Below are 16,506 nucleotides of genomic sequence, written 5' to 3' on the forward strand. Positions count from 1 at the left end.
GCTGGGTTTGGGGTTGAAATGATCCTTTAATAACTTGACAAGTTCATTAAACGTCTTGTCTCCTGGCTTGGCGGGGCTGACTAAGTTCCTCATGAGGCTGTAAGTCTGACTGCCCACTGAACTGAGCAAAATAGCTTTCTGTCGACCTGCTTCGTCGATCTCATTAGCTTCAAAAAAATGTTGGAGCACTTCACAATATTCCTCCCACGTCTGGTTTTGGCTGTCAAAAGGAGCGGTACTCCCCATCATAGCCGCCGCCATGCTTTTTTTTTTTTTTTTTTCTTTTTTTTTTTTTTTTTTTTATATGACAAAGTCCGGTTTATTTTGCCAACTTAGCAACTTAGCAGAGTCTTACTCATTCGTCTGCATTCACACGAGGCATCCGCCGTACTTTATCCTCGTCGCCATTTATGTAGTAACTCACGGGAGACTTCTTGCTGAACATCAGGGAAGGTTTATTTTCTTAAGGACGAACACAGTGTAGTAGCGATCACATCATCTACATAGTACACAGAGCTTATTGTCTTCTTCACTTCTGTAACATGCCCAACAGGCAACTACTCGACTCATTGCCCCCCTAGTGGACATGTATATACTGCTCTCAGTTCCCACAGTTATTACATCCACCAAGGAAGTTTTGCTCCTAACTCTCCCACAGAGATCAGTCTTGAGAGTTTTAAATGAGTCTGTTAGTTATTCCATTCTTGAGTATAAAGCTGGCTCCTAAACCAAGTTATCTACTCACTCTGACGGCCAGTAATTACACCATATCCTTATACTATGACTGGTATGCTTTAAGATCCAATGAGTAACATAATGAGCCACATCTGGCAGCTCTTTAATTAAATGAATCTTGAATTAAATAATCTTTTCTTTGCCCTACTGTCTGTGTGTCTGCAGTGAACCAAAGAAACGTAGACTGCTTGACATCGGCTGCTTCCTGTAATTTAAATGTATGAACAGCAGAATGCTGGCGAACCATTTGCTACTACAAGTGTCCACAAATGTGCTGTGAGGGCCAGGCAGACTTTTAATGACTCTAAAATGCATGAGCAGAATGTCATGAATAATGTCTTAACCACATTGTCAACATCGGGAATGCCTCGCAGCGTCGGCATCACCAGCTGCTCTCGCTGTCGCTGTGCGCGCGACGCTTTGGCTCAGGCAGCGAGGTTGTTTGTTGCAGTCTGCTCGGAGATGTACTTTTGAACTTTGACCTCGTTACACATTTATCGGTGACAAAACAATCTGGAGTCAGACAGAAGCCACTTCCGTCCACATCCCACTTAACATACTGTATCTGTAAATGTGTGTGTGTGTGTGTGTGTGTGTGTGTGTGTGTGTGTGAGAGGCAGAGAGAGGTCAGTGCTCAGCTTTGGGTCAGACTGCCTTGTCTTATCTGGAGCCACAGTGTGATAAAACTAGTATGTCACAGACCTGCACACATCAGTCTGGCTCTAAAGGACACGTACGGCTCGTGTTGTTCTTTATTTGTTTCTCATACAATTAAAACCAAGCAAATTGAACAAGTTTGGCCTGCGTGAGCCTGATAATCCTCTTCATTGTTGTACAAAACATATCAGTGGGCCACAGAGTTTGTTTTGAGTCAGCCCCACATACATCCGCCTGCAGCTGTAGCTATTCACTGACATGACAACTTGTACAATAAAGAGAAGTGTTTGTCAGTGTGGAGTTTATTGACTGTAGACATTAGCAGTGCGATTGTTGATGTGTGAATCTTTCCACATTTCTTTTCATCAACATCACAGTTGTTCAGAAAAGGTGACTTGGGTTAAAACACAATTAAAAATCAATGGGAAAGGCCTAGTAGTCGCCTTTCCTATCGCCCGTGTTTGGTCTTCAGCTACTTCAATCGTTTTCCTCAATCGCTCCGAATGATGAAATTAAAAAATATTAAGTGCTGTCCCAAGCTGTAAAAGTTAAGGTTTGCTCCAAACATTTATGGATAATGGGCGTCTTGGTGTTGTGCAGGAAATGATGCAGGAATTTGCACTGCTGCCAAAAATAAAACAGACGAAGAAGAAAGGATTTTGTTTTCCCACCATTGTCCGTCAGAGCCAAACGCCGATACACACCGGCGTGCGTTGCAGAGTCATTTCACTGAGGAGTGAGTGCTGATTACACACATTTAAACCCTGGTTTAAACTGGATTTTTGATCAGTGAAAATGGGGAATAATGAAGCAACCTCTCGTCTTAAAACTGTAACTGGCCGGATCAAATGAAAATAGTTAATTCTTGAGTCAATCTTGAACCTTTTGGAGACAGTTACTTGATATAATGTAGGTGCTTGACAGGTGTTTTATCGTGGGTTTCTCTTTTTATTGAGCCTTTTATAGATTGCATTTCAGTTATTACCAATGTTGTAATAGTGACTGTTCCAGGTGTATGTGTGACTGCCCTCTCTCCACATTCCCACATTGATTTAAAAAAAAATCTTCTGCTTCTTCACAGTCCCATATTTGTAAACAAGCAGCGATCATGAACTGAGATGTAGCTGCTGCTTATTTGCTGGCACGCTGCCCAGGAATTAGAGTTTCTCAGTTAATGAACATAATAGCTTTAACCTCACGGGTGAAGCTCTGTGTTTACTTATGATTTGAGTTGCATCAAAGTTTGACTTTATTTAGAAAACCTAAGAATATGCACCCTTCTTGCAAAATAACAGTATTTCCAAACGTCCAGAAAGACGTTAAGCATGACCTGTTGTCCAAATCAGCACAATTATGAGACATCGAGCTAAAATAATATGGTCATTTCCTTGTGGCTGAAAATAACACATGAAAAAAAAGCACAATGTGTTCTTGCTTTGTTCCTGTTTGCTGAAAACCACAGAGTCTGACTTTTATAGGAAATTAACCCTGTTTAAAACTGAAGTGTACGTTTGTAACACGAGTGTCACATACCGGTTCGAAAAAAAACTCGGCAAATGTTGACATAGGCCAGTACGCTTTTAGTTTGGTTGTTTTCATGGGAGAAAATATAGTTTCACCAGCCATATTCCTACAAAACAAGAAAAACAAAAATGTCCACCGTGGAGTAAATGTGCTGAGTTAGATTTTCTCCGCACTTCCCCTTTCCCTCTCTCCACTCTCGGAGAGGTTTTCCGGGGATACCACAGACAGCTTTTCCCAGGAACAGCTGGAGCCAGGCCACAGAGAGAGAGAGTCTGGCAAGAGGAAGAAAGACAGCAAGAAAGAAAGGGAGTGGAAAGTTAGAGGAGAGCAGGGGGATGGGGAAGAGTGAGAGTAAGAGACAGAGAGAAAAAAACGGCATGAAGATACTGACAGAGGAAAAAAGAAACCCAAACCAGAATGAGCACATGTGAGGATTTTGTTTACTGGCAGGTTTCCCTGTGTTCCCACCACACCCAGATAACACACAGTTACATTTAGGATCCAAACAACAAAACCTCCTTTACAAAAACAAGGCTGTACATCGTGCTGTGATGGTAAACTGTGGCCGTTGTCTTCGGCTGCACAAACTTCCTGCGTAAAGACGGTACAAGTTTAGACTGCAGTGTACGGGAAAGGGGTCAGGACTTGGAAGTTCAACAAAGGCTGCGGCACTGATTTTCTCATTTAAAAAAAACATTTCAGCTCTGTATCAGAAGAGATCTGTGTCGGGGCTGAACAGTTCATTGACATTTTTATCAAATGACCATTTTAGATTAAATATTGTCCTGACCTATACCCATTGTATTCTACAGCCTCGTTGTTGTTCCTTACAGATGTGAGTAATTGTTTTAAACGTAGATTAATTATATGAAAATGACCATTCCCTCTCATATGGCGAATCACATCGCCATTTCTTTTATATATTTATATAGAATCTTTCAGCCCTGATCTGAAAACATACATCACATGACCATTCAGGTGCACTGAGTATGTGAGTGTTTGTATTTGTTTAGTTAGTTTTAGAAAGAACTACTGACAAAAAAAGACGTTGATGAGAGTGAAAGAGAGCTTTTCGTTCACAGCTTAGAGTCGTTAGAGCCAATAAGGAGGGAAGGTGCGTAATTCTCTGTTTCTGTTCCAGACTAAAACAACTGTTTTCAAGTGAAAACTGAGCTAGCAGCATTTTCAGACGTCTAAGATTTCGGGATTTCAGGGTCTGGCTGTACTGTATGTTTTATTATTTTTATTATTATTATTATTATTATTATTATTATTATTATTATACTATACTATGTTGACATAGTTTTGTGGTACTTTGTTTGTTTGATTGCGTAATTCTAGTTTATTCTACTTCCACAGTTCAGAGGCATGAACTTAAAATGATCAGATTCTGATTAAATATACAACTTTCATTTTTATTAACCACCGCTCGTCCTTTGAGGGTCAGAGCTGGATTACCTGGAATACTGATTACGAGTTTTTGAAACTTGTATTCTCACATACTGTCTACTGGACAATTACAAGCAAATATCTGGACTTCAGTGCATGTCTGAAAGCAGCTTTACGTAGTGTTTTGTTAAAAATTGATTAATTGTGCTCTGGAAATGCCTTCGCAATCAAGAGCTGTATCTAAATGTGACAAACAGGAGAAGGGAGAGAACAGCATCAATTAACTGATGTATTTAAAAAAAGACACATGACTATAAACTCTCACATTATGTAGCTGTCTGTGTGTGAAGATGAAGTTAGAGTGTATATGTGGTCGTGTTGTACGCAGTAAAAACCTCCAAACAAACCAAAGCTGCTGTTGACGAGCCTCAGCCCTACACAGGTGCAACCACTTTCCACTAACGAGCCTCACTGACTGCCAGCTTCTGTGGGAAAACCAGTCAATAATATTACTAGTTACACTTTAAAGAAGTCACCTTAGACATTCTGAAATGACCCATCCATTGTACCACTTGAAAGTAAAGCCTTTTATACTTTTATATATTGAGTTATTGTACTTAGTACTTCACACACACAGGTTTGTGTAGTTTTTCTTCTTATGACGGAACATGTTAAGGCCTGACCCTAACCTTAACCTAACCTCAATTCAAATCTTAGCCCCAAACTTAAGTAGTTCCTCATAAAAGAAGATTCGGCATCGGTATTGGTCTCCATGAGTGTCCGTGTTTACACACGATAAGGTCCTAAAATGGTAACAAATACAAGTACACACACAAACACTCACATATTAGCACAGAATGTGAGCTTGTTCAGTTCTGTGCTGTAATAAAGCCCCTAATCTGCCCATACAAGCCATGAATGGAGACATTCCTCCTGTCTCATTCAGACACACACACACACACACACACACACACACACAATATAGCTTCCATTACATTACAAGGCACTAAAACTCATTGTTGGCCTAATACAATGCATTTATTTTGAAATTTGTTTTGATACGTCCACTGCATGAATAATCAGGCTATTTGTGTCTATGAAATTATGTGCGTGTGAAATGATATATGTGTGTGTGTGTGTGTGTGTGTGTGTCCATCCAACTGTGGGAATTCCCCTCTCCCTGCTCTTCCCTCCTCCTGTTCACGTCCAGCTGAACCAATCAAAGTGTCTGCCTTTGTTTCCTATTGCAGGGACACTGTAGGTCAGTGACAGGGTCGTGAGGTCACGTTTCCTGGTTGTTAGTGTCAGGAACGACAGAGATTAATTTGACAGCCACATCAGAAGTTTCTCTTTTATTGATTCGCTTTGGTGAGTGTCACAGAAGTGAAAAATCTGCAGGCTAGAAAAAACTGACGAACAATGCTTTGTTGTAGTCGAGCCCCAAGTGTGTGTGTGTGTGTGTATGTAACAGTGGTGCTAAAAGGACTTTGTAACTCGGTTCTGTCTGACTCACTAATCCCTCCCTCCCCCATGTTTCTCGCCACTGTTTTCACACACACAGCTGTTTCCTGTTGAATGAGTGCATGTGTCAGTACGTTTCCATGCACAGTCAAGTCGAGTTACGCTTGTCGTGACCGTTTTCTGTTTTGTCCTTTTTGGTTCTTACCTTTATTTTTACTGCTGCTGTGACCAAAACAGGAACTTCTGCAGGAACTTCCTACATGAGAGTTGTCTTTAAGGGAACCTGAACACTGTATGCACCTAATCTTTCAGCTAAAAACAAACACATGTCAAGTTTTACGTGCGTAGTATGTATTGATGTTTCGGTTTTACAACCCTTTTCATTACCATCAAATTTTTCTTTCTTCTGTTCCATACACCCATTGTTTTGCTGGAACAATTATCAGCCGCTTTAAAACTGTGAGATCCATTACAGTGGCCATCAGCCTGCACTTAGACCACATTACTGCTCAACAACAACAACAACAATAGTGTAGAACTGACAAGACTGAAGGCAGACTTTGTGTTTCTCCGTAATGAATGACAACTCAAGTTCCCAGAGTATTTATATTTATTTTCCTACTGTATGTCAGTGAAATGAAGTCAACTGGTGCCTTTTAATGGCTTCTAATTAATATTTATAATAACGGTGATTCAATAGTCAGTGTCAGTGTGGATTGGGTGAAGAAGCTGCAGAGAATTATCACCTCTCCCTTCAGCTGAACAAGAGTTTTACAGCCACTGTCAGCTCATTGTTTGGTGTTTGTCTAATTTTAATTGACTCTGGCTCATTTTCTATAATGTTTCAGTCTGCTGTTTTCACTGAAAATGCTTTTAAAAACACACTGTGCACTACATGGTCATCAGCAGTGCCGATACTCCCCTTATACATATACACATGAGTGTTAAACACTGAACTATGACATTGTTCAGTAAATAAAAGATACCGGAAGAAATCTTCCGAGAATAAAGTCGTAATCTTCGAGAATAAAGTCATAATATTATGAGAATGAAGTCGTAATATTGTGACAATAAAGTTGTAATCTTCTCGTAAAATTACGACATTATTCTCCTGATATTACGACTTTATTCTCGTAATATTATGACTTTTTCAATATTACTTTATTCTTGTAATATTTTGACTTTTTTAATATAACGACTTCATTCTCATAATACCATGACTTTATTCTTGAACTATTAAATATTTGTCTCTTTATTTGAATATACATTGAATTAAATAGATTATCGTTCAACATTTCCAACGATGATTTAAACTTAAAGCACACAGTCCATTTTATTGTAGTGTCCCTGGTGATGCAGAGTGATGTTTTACCGGAATTCTTTGTGGATTTTTAACTTTAAGTGACCCTGTTCAATAACATGGGCTATATAAACACTCACAGATCCAGTTCTGGTTCATTTATTTAAGCCATAACTCAGCTCTCTTGAGTTCATGGTTACATATTCTAAACATACTCGAAAGCAGCAGTTGTGTATGTTAGAAATAAGATGATGGCGTTGATATAATTATGTCTGGTAACGTTCAAGTTATGTATTTATCCAATCACCAACCAACAATTTAACAGCTTTGAAAATGAAATGATCCAGTTAAATGCTTTCAGTGTGTGTGTAATACGATGACTCAGTCGTATGTTTTTTTTTTCTCTTTCTCTCTGCAGAGTGAGTCAGTGAAATACTTCCTGGATAACTTGGATCGTATTGGACAACTGGTGAGTCACAGTAACTCAGTCCTCGCTGTTCTCGCTGCAGAAGAGTTTGATTGATGTGGAAGTTGTTGGAGCCAGTGATGCTGACATAAGGGAGTGTAATACTCATGAATCATGTTATTTATCATATTTATGTTCATGTTCATGCCACTGTTTGTTCTCTGCACCCATGTTACGTCGCCTTGTATTCATTTACATATTTTACATAAACACTTTGTTGCTACATTTTGATTATTAACGTGCTTATTTTTAGATTTTGTATATTAGACCAGTGGTTCCCAACCTTTTTTCCTTGAAGCCCCCCTTGCTTGTGTCCAGGACAAACCAGGCCCCCCTGACCCGAACCCTTGTCCAGGGCACGCACACAAAAAAGAATAAAGTAAAAAGTTCATATGCAAAACTAAACAGCAGTTGTAGGTTTTTCTTCCTATTCTCACAGTGTGTATAGATAAAAACTGAACTTTTATTTGGGTGATACTAACTTCTAATTATCCAGTAGAGTCAAAGCTCTGCGCCCCCCCATGTGATCTCTGGCGCCCCCCTAAGTGGGGGCTTTGACCCCAGGTTGGGAAACATTGTCTTAGACATATGTTTATTTGAGTATGACACTTTCTTAATTTTGTTAATGACATTTTCAGTTCTTAAATGTCCCATAAAAATGTCCATACATAAAGTATATATACATATAGATTAATATAAGCAGGTAGATCCAAATGACAAAGAAATGTGATGGTTTTTAGGGTTAGGGTATTTTTATTAGTATAACCAGTTATATATGGCCAGTACATGAAATCAGGAAAACAAACAATTATTTAACCCTTATAAAATTAAATAAAAGTTTAAAACACTCATACTATAATAAATAATATGTCTGTAAAAGGCTTAAATTAGTCGTTAAAAGGCCCAGCAGCGAAAGCCTTCACTCAGTATTACTCAACCTCTGTCGGCCTAACACAAATGTCAATGTCCCATTTTCAGAACTATATCCCAAACAAACAGGACATATTGTTTGCGAGGAAGGCAACGAAAGGAATCGTCGAGCATGACTTTATCATCAAGAAGATTCCTTTCAAGATGGTGGACGTCGGAGGGCAGAGGTCCCAGAGGCAGAAGTGGTTTCAGTGTTTCGACGGCATCACGTCAATTCTCTTCATGGTGTCGTCTTCTGAGTACGACCAGGTACCAGTTATATAAGATATAGTGATTACATTTCTATGCATTAAAGTATTTAGACATGACAAGACATTTTTGCTATTCTATTTTGTTGAGAAGTGTACTCAGATTATAGCTCTTTAAATCCTTAGAAACACAGATTTATATTCACATACTTAATTATTGTTTTTTTATTTTGATATTGACCAATATGGATCTTTCTATGACCGATGCTGACTTTTAGAAATCAGGGCAGCCAATGGCTGATAACTGATGCTGATTTTTATGGCAAGTATATTTCACCAATTTTCGATGTTTAAATGTTTCATCTACCTGATAAAATATAATGGTTAGATGATAACAAAATAACACAACAATTGCTTATTTTCAATTAAAATTATGCATAAACTGAATATTAAATACATCAAACAGATTATCAAACAAAAAAAAACAAAAAAACTTTTGGATGAAAAATAAAGTGACATAGCAACATTTAAGCCAGTGTTGCACGATTGGTCACTGGTTTTCATGACATTGCATTGACTTACATTCATTTCTTACTCTTGACTTACTCTGACCTTAACCATGATTATTACTGACCTAATCCTAACCTCATCCTAACTTTAAACTTGATTTTTGTCCCCATAAGGAAGACAAGCCCCACAACATAAGGAGTACACACACACACACACATCCTCCTTTGATTATGTAACACTAAATTGGAGATTTGAAAAGGTTAGTTACACAGACTGTGGTCACGATACTGTTGAATTTTAGAATTACGAAATGGACAAGAACCATCAGAGACAAAACATCAGAGATTTACACAAAGCTGTCTTTGTGGCTGCCTGAGGAAGCTCGATTGGAGCTCCTTTTTACATAAACAGTCATATGATGACGACTGAATCCTTTAATCCGTGTACAAACAAAACAAAGGTGCACTTGTGTGTGTGATTCCAGGTCTTGATGGAGGACCGAAGGACAAACCGTTTGGTGGAAAGCATGAACATCTTCGAGACCATCGTCAACAACAAGCTCTTCCTCAATGTGTCCATTATCCTCTTCCTCAACAAAACAGACCTGCTGGTGGAAAAAATACGCACGGTTGACATCCGCAAATACTTCCCTGAGTTCAGAGGAGATCCTCGCCGACTAGAGGATGTACAGGTATGTTGTCATGGGGTCCTGTCTTACCCAGTTAGCAACATCTTGTGTTCCTCATTGTCCCACGTTTCTCACAGTATACTTTATGCTGCAAGTGTCCTATTTTCCTCATTTCTAAGTGTACTCTCTTGGGGTCCTATGTTCCCAAAAATGATATATGGGGGCCATATGTTCCCCAGAATGTATGCTCCCAGGGTCCCATGTTATCCAGTTCCACATATGTGCTCTTTCAGGCTCCCATGTTCCCACAAAATTTGTGTTCCCACAAAATTTGTATTCCCAATCTGACCCTTGGACCCAAATTTATGGTCCAAGAGTTCTCTGTTTCCCAGATATATAGCACACTATGGGAACCTGACAATGGTGTTTCCCACCTTTGTATTTGTTTAATACGATAGGTGTCAATGACTTATATATATTCTGAGAAACATTTACCATACATTTTAAAATGTCCTGCCCCAAACTGTCTTGAGGAGTTTGTCACATACATTTTTTTTATACATAAAAAGTATATTAGAAACCTTGTTACGTGTATGCATGTCCAGGAGAAATCAAGTGTCTCTCATGCTGCCCCGATTATGGAAACAGGGCTTCTTGCATACATTTAAGTAGTACTGTGACTGCAGGAGGCTGACCATAACGTCAGTGTCCTTGTTCTGCTTCTTCCAGGCATTCTTGGTGCAGTCGTTCAGTCGTAAAAGAAGAAACAGAGGGAAGCCGCTTTTCCACCACTTTACTACAGCAGTGGACACAGAAAATATCCGCTTTGTCTTCCACGCCGTCAAGGACACCATCCTGCAGGAAAACCTCAAAGATATCATGCTGCAGTGACCTTCAGGCGGCAGACGGAGGCTTTCTCCGATAGCAAACTGTGAAACCGGACATGAATCCAGACCTTTAGGTCTGCTTCTCGCCGACACGTTTTAACACTGCCCTGTGGAGCGGTCAGTTTGACCCGCAGTATGGATCTAACCCAACTATAATCCTGTGGAAATATAAAGTGACTGTGGAGCCTTTGGTCTACTGCGGCCCCTGTGGAAACCGAAGACCACTGAGATCAAGACCCTGCGTGTGTGTAACCTGTGAACATGTGTGTTTGCTGGAAAGACGGCGGTCACTGTCTCCTATGTGTAGCACTCGGGCTGCTCTTCCCTTGATATACATGCACTGAAAGTGCTTTTTTTTCTCTCACATGTAAATGACTAATGACAACCTCGTCACTAAACGCAGTCAGACTGACGCCTGTTGAAACGTGGGAAATGCTGCGCGAGCTACAAGAAAAAGGATGTTTAGAGCAAGTTCCTAATAGACATGTGACAGAGGGAAAGCAGCGAGCGTCTGTGCCCACACTGGTCACATGCTGTGTTATGTGATAAGGTTGCACAAGAGTTCCTGTCGACGATGATGATGATGATGATGATGATGATGGTGTCTCTCTTTTCTCTCCTGACAAACAGCTGCAGATAAGAAGTTGCTTCACTCTTTTCCCAGCTCTCTCCTCTACTTTTCTGGCGCAACATAGAGATTGTCCATCTCCTCCCTCTGCAGCTGAAACAGTAGACGATTAAATTAAAGACTCCTCTTGGTTTTTAGAAACATGTAGTTCCTGATCTTCCCTGAGTTATGGTAGACTCGTCCCCAGGCGTATTGTAAATATCCCCTTTACAAGGCGATTTTTGGATTCGGTTATGTGGCTTGTTCCCAGTATTTGTCTTGTTAACATGGAGGAAACAACAGGAAATTGTAGTATTGACTTTAATGACATGTTTCTGATAATACACACAGGAAAAGTGATTTTCTTTTTAAGTCAGCTTTAACCCTTGGCTTAGTGTAAATAGCTACGTCTAATAATTAGTTAAGTTATTGAAGTGAAAAAAAAAAGGATCCTACATCAATCATAGGTGAGCATCTGGTGAATTTGGAAGACGCCATCCTTAGCTGCATGAATCAGTATTCAGCGTGTAAAGATTGTGTGGCGTTTTAGAATCTTTTAGCTCTTTGTTTTGGTTTGACAGCCTGTAACTGTTTCCATCTTCTGCCAGCAGCTGATTTCTTTTCCTTAAACTGAAGGAACTAAACCTGGTAAACTCTGTGGAGAGAAGGTGCAACACGATTTATGATTGGCTCTTTCCCCCGAAGATGCCCCATCCCATGCCACTAGCTTTCTAATAAATGCTTTATAATTTCAGAGCATCAAGGTATGAGGAAGGAAGTGCACTTATGTTTAAGAGAGTTTCAAAGTTAGTCTGGTTTAATGTAGGGCCCCCTAGGCCTCAAAGTCTCTTTAAAGGTCCCTTATTTGAGCAGTAGTCAAAGAGCCTCATATTTCCCTCAGGATTTGGAGACCAAAACAGACCTTAAAGAGACTTAGTATTAGATTTATATTGGTCCTCTGTTCAGCAGAGACTGTTCAGGGCTTAAATAAGCAGCTTTTTAGTTAACAGGTTTGTCATATCACCTTGTTACAAAACCCGTAGAGTGTCCAAAAATGTAGCTTTTAACTACAAGTTATTTAATAAGGTAACCAAAATAATCACTATTGAAAATAATCGCCACTTGCTGCCTTATTAAGGCCCGAGTTAGGTGGTACTGTTGCTATGGTTACTTGCAGTTTGACACACCTTGTGCACTGATTATAGATTGGTGGTAAAACTGTTTCCAGGTTGTCCTCGTTACATGATTCTGCATTTTCAAAACAACGTTTCAACCCCGACCTTCCTTGTAAGTGTAATATGTGAAAATTCCGTGTGAAAAATTAGTGAACATTTTCATGATTTGGATTTTGGTACGCAGCCGTATGTGAAGCAGCTGAATATTAATATTATAATCCAGCCGGAATATTAAATCCAAATAGCCTGAAGGGGAATGAGGCTACTCATGAGCACTTCCACATGTCTTATTATCATACTGTATTCAACTGTGTACTTCCTTTTTGTGTGTGTTCATAATGACGTGTGCATTTTTATTTTTTACTTTCTGTACATATTATTCTGTAAGTATTTGCCTGACACTGTGTGTTAACATTTACAATACAAGCACCACTTGGTCTAACAGGATCACTGTAAAACTGTAACGTTGCTGTAAGAGTTGTTGTTAACTAACTAACCTACCTTTTTCCACTCACACATGTTGGTTTTGTACGTGTCGTCATTGCACTGGATGTACCCGAGAGAAAAAAACAACCAGAAAGAAAAACGTCTGGGGCTTTTATAAAAAAGAAGAAAGAAAAGAAAATGGCAATGAAACAAATAAACAGAGTGAGGACTTTGAAAGTGGAGCAGGATGAGAAGAGGGAGGTCTTCTGCTGTTGTTTTTATGTTACCCACTGCCTTGGCTCTGTGCTCTGTGGTGAAATACACTGCCTTTTTTGCTGACATGCTGTTTCTTTATTTTCTCAGAGTTGGCGTCTGTGTGTTTGATTGTGCGCAGAGAAAGAGGTCAAGACCGTCTGAACTGTAAAGTGACAAAAAAAGAGAAAAGATTAGCAGAGAGAGGAGGGAATAAAGAGAAAAATATTTTGATGTGGTGAAAATCAAAAGGAATTCCAACATGTCCTGGAGGCTAAACCAAAGACTTGAGGCTCCTGATAAGTAATGTCATAGTGGTGTACAGCGTGGAGGCAAACTGTGGGCTTTAATAACACATATTGTAACATGAAGCTCATCAGCAGAGGCTTTCAGACCACTGGGCATAAGAGTAAAGCTCAAGTCAGGCGATATCTCCGTTACCCAGCCGAGTCTGACCTTTGCTTTGGCTTTTAATCAGAGGACCTCTGATACATAACAGACTGAGAGAGTCTCGAGAGAGAGGGAGGGAGGGAGAGAGGGAGGGAGGGAGCTCAGTAACACATCGACCAGAGGTTTAACATTGTTTCAAAAATCACTGCTTAACAGAGATTTATTTACACAGGCAGGAAGTGAGGAGAACTTCATTTAAGATCGAGATCCACACACACACACACACACACACACTTGGGGCAGCCTGCAGGATCTCTGTAAGCGTATAAGACAGAAATGATCCTGTGGATGGGAAAGCATGGGGGGAGGAGCAGACAAAGGGAGGAAAAGGGAATACAAGAAAAAGTAAGAGGGAGAGGGAGGGAGGGAGAGAACAGGAGGGGGTGTCATGTTTCCTCTGTTGGGCCCACTTCCTGTCCTGATCCCAAAATGGAGAGAGACTGAAAGAGCGACATCCCTTTGCCTGTTTTGAGCCCCCTCCGCCCATGCACGCACACACACACACACACACACACACACACACACACACAGAGACACCCAAACCAGCCTCCTACAAAAAGAGATGAGAGGAAAAAGCAGAGCGACTAGAGTCTCCTGTGGTCTCTGAAACACAGGGAAGTCTTCATTTACAGACTAAATAGCATGAAGTCCAATTTTGTTGAACTACATGCTACTGTTACTGTTGTCATTATGAAACTCTGACTTATAATAGTTTCTGTCTCAAGTTAAATAAACTTGTTACTTACTTACCTGCAAGACCCTTTAACAGGAAACACTTTGTACTGTATAACAGTATTACAGTGGCTTCCTGTCAGCACACACTGACGTTATCTATGTACATAAACATAAACATATATGTATATGAGGCGAAAACAAAAACTACGAATAAAACTATATAACATACAACACACAAATGTTCAGATATCTAAAACATGAAGGACAGCAGGAGCCCAGGACCAGGACCAGGACTGAGAAACACTGGGTTAGGTTAAGGTTAAGGTTAAGCTTTAACTTCTTCCAGTCTCTCTGAATGTTTTCTGCTATAAACACTGGCCTTGTCAGGACCACGTTAGTCCTCATGGAGGTCAAAACCTGGTCCTAATGATGGACTCTGGTCAAAGTCAAGATCAGAATGTGAATTGTGATTATGTTAAGGTTAAGGTTAGACTTTAACTGGTTATGGTTAAGGTAAGGGTTAAGTCTGTCAAAATTAAAGGAAGTCGTGCAAACGTGTGTGTGTGTGTGTGAGGGAGAGAGAGAGCGAGAGTGAATTTGGTCTCATGACTCTGGTTTAGCTGATGTTTCCCTAAGGCTGTTTTGATTGGGCCTACAGCTGAACTCTGATATTTAATAATGAGCCAAGTACTCCCCCCACACACACACACAGGTTTGTGCAGCTATCCTCCATAGGACACTGCGTTGACTTCCGTTTATTTGCACCGCCTAAACTAAATTTTATCCATAACCTTAACCTTAACCAGTGAATGACTAATAAAGCTCTGCTTCATCAGGACCAGTTTTTGGACTACAGGTCCTGAAAAGGTCAGTATTTACGCCAAAAAATGTCCTAAAGAGGTAATAAACACAAGTACACACACACACACACACACAGATCAGAGAGTGTGTCAGACTCAAATATAAACAGGTTGTGGTTCATTAGTAGATGGTCTGGCTATGACACATCAGTGGACCGCAGACTGCCATGTCATTAAAACCACTTCTGGTTTCATTCACGCTGACAGTGGGAATAATTCCGTGACGCCTGGCGTCTTATCTGCTCGGCAGGACGTCGTTTTCATGTGTGTTTGCAAACCAGCAGACAAACAGCTGACTACATACCAGATATGCATACACAAACTCTCAAGACCAAACTAATCATAGGAAGACAGTCCATCTATCACTTGTACATTTTCACTGTAGCCGCTGAAAGGCAGACGGCTCCCTCTGCTGGTGTAAGAGCAATGCAACGTTTTCATTTATGCTGAAGAACAGACTGAAGATTAAAAAGTGGGCGTCGTCCTCCAATTTGCCTGATGAGGATAAACTGGACGTGAAATATATGTGTTGAATAGACACAAGGGGGCGACTCCACTTGAAAAGCACACAATTTGAATGGAAATCTAACTATACCGTCATTAAACATTTCATGGAGGAGTTACTGGTCTCAAACTCAGATTTGATATGAGCCACTTTTGGGCTCAAGTTGTATCTTTAAATTCTAAAAGTAGCTCAGGATTTGAAGGTGTTTCCACCGCTTCACCTTTTAAAATCAAACTGTGAAAGGACACATGACAATCAAATGATGAAGTCAAAACATTGATCATACAGCAGAAGTTAATAAACACAACAGGGTATTAAAATGTGTGCCAAACAAAACAAAGGTTAGTTGTAACCTAAAGACAGAGCTGAGATCAAAACAAGGTGGCACCAAACCAATGACCGCGTCTGAATAACAAAAAGTCAACTACATGGATGCAACGACGCACAAGGTACTTGCCCTCTTACTTATTTTGTGCACATACAACCACAAACAAACACATTTTAATCACCCCAGTTACTTTTTCCCCACAGCAAACATTCAGAGGCCACAGGCAGGTGAGCGCTATTTAAATGAAAGCCCTTGGTGCTGATTGGCCGACTCAGGAAACTGGGAACCAATGAAACACTGTGTGAACAGGTGTTCACACTCAGGTGATTATCACCTGCAACACAATTCACAAATCTGTTGATTCATTCACATGAAAAGCAGTGGCACGTTAACAGGGAGGCACGCAGTGAGCTTCAGTCCAACTGTTTAGTGTCATTAGGTTTTGATCAATACTCTTGACACATCACTCTAAATGAGGACATGGCATGAAAACATTTATGACCCATTACCCAGAAAAAGGCCACTGCCTGGTGTGTTCTGTGACACATGCATA

General features: G+C 40.1%; 1 protein-coding gene across 1 annotated transcript in view; it reads left to right on the forward strand.

Moving 5' to 3' along the window:
- The window catches only part of gna12a (guanine nucleotide binding protein (G protein) alpha 12a), a 28,346-nt gene extending 15,124 nt beyond the window's left edge, over positions 1 to 13,222 (forward strand). The window contains exons 3-6 of the mRNA XM_058640967.1: positions 7,485 to 7,535; positions 8,511 to 8,711; positions 9,645 to 9,851; positions 10,518 to 13,222. Coding sequence (XP_058496950.1) covers positions 7,485 to 7,535; positions 8,511 to 8,711; positions 9,645 to 9,851; positions 10,518 to 10,679 — 621 coding nt within the window. The 3' untranslated portion in view covers positions 10,680 to 13,222. The remainder of the gene's footprint in view (positions 1 to 7,484; positions 7,536 to 8,510; positions 8,712 to 9,644; positions 9,852 to 10,517) is intronic.
- The last annotated feature ends 3,284 nt before the right edge of the window (positions 13,223 to 16,506 follow it).

Source organism: Solea solea, chromosome 10 (assembly GCF_958295425.1).
Source record: "Solea solea chromosome 10, fSolSol10.1, whole genome shotgun sequence".
Lineage (NCBI taxonomy): Eukaryota > Metazoa > Chordata > Actinopteri > Pleuronectiformes > Soleidae > Solea > Solea solea.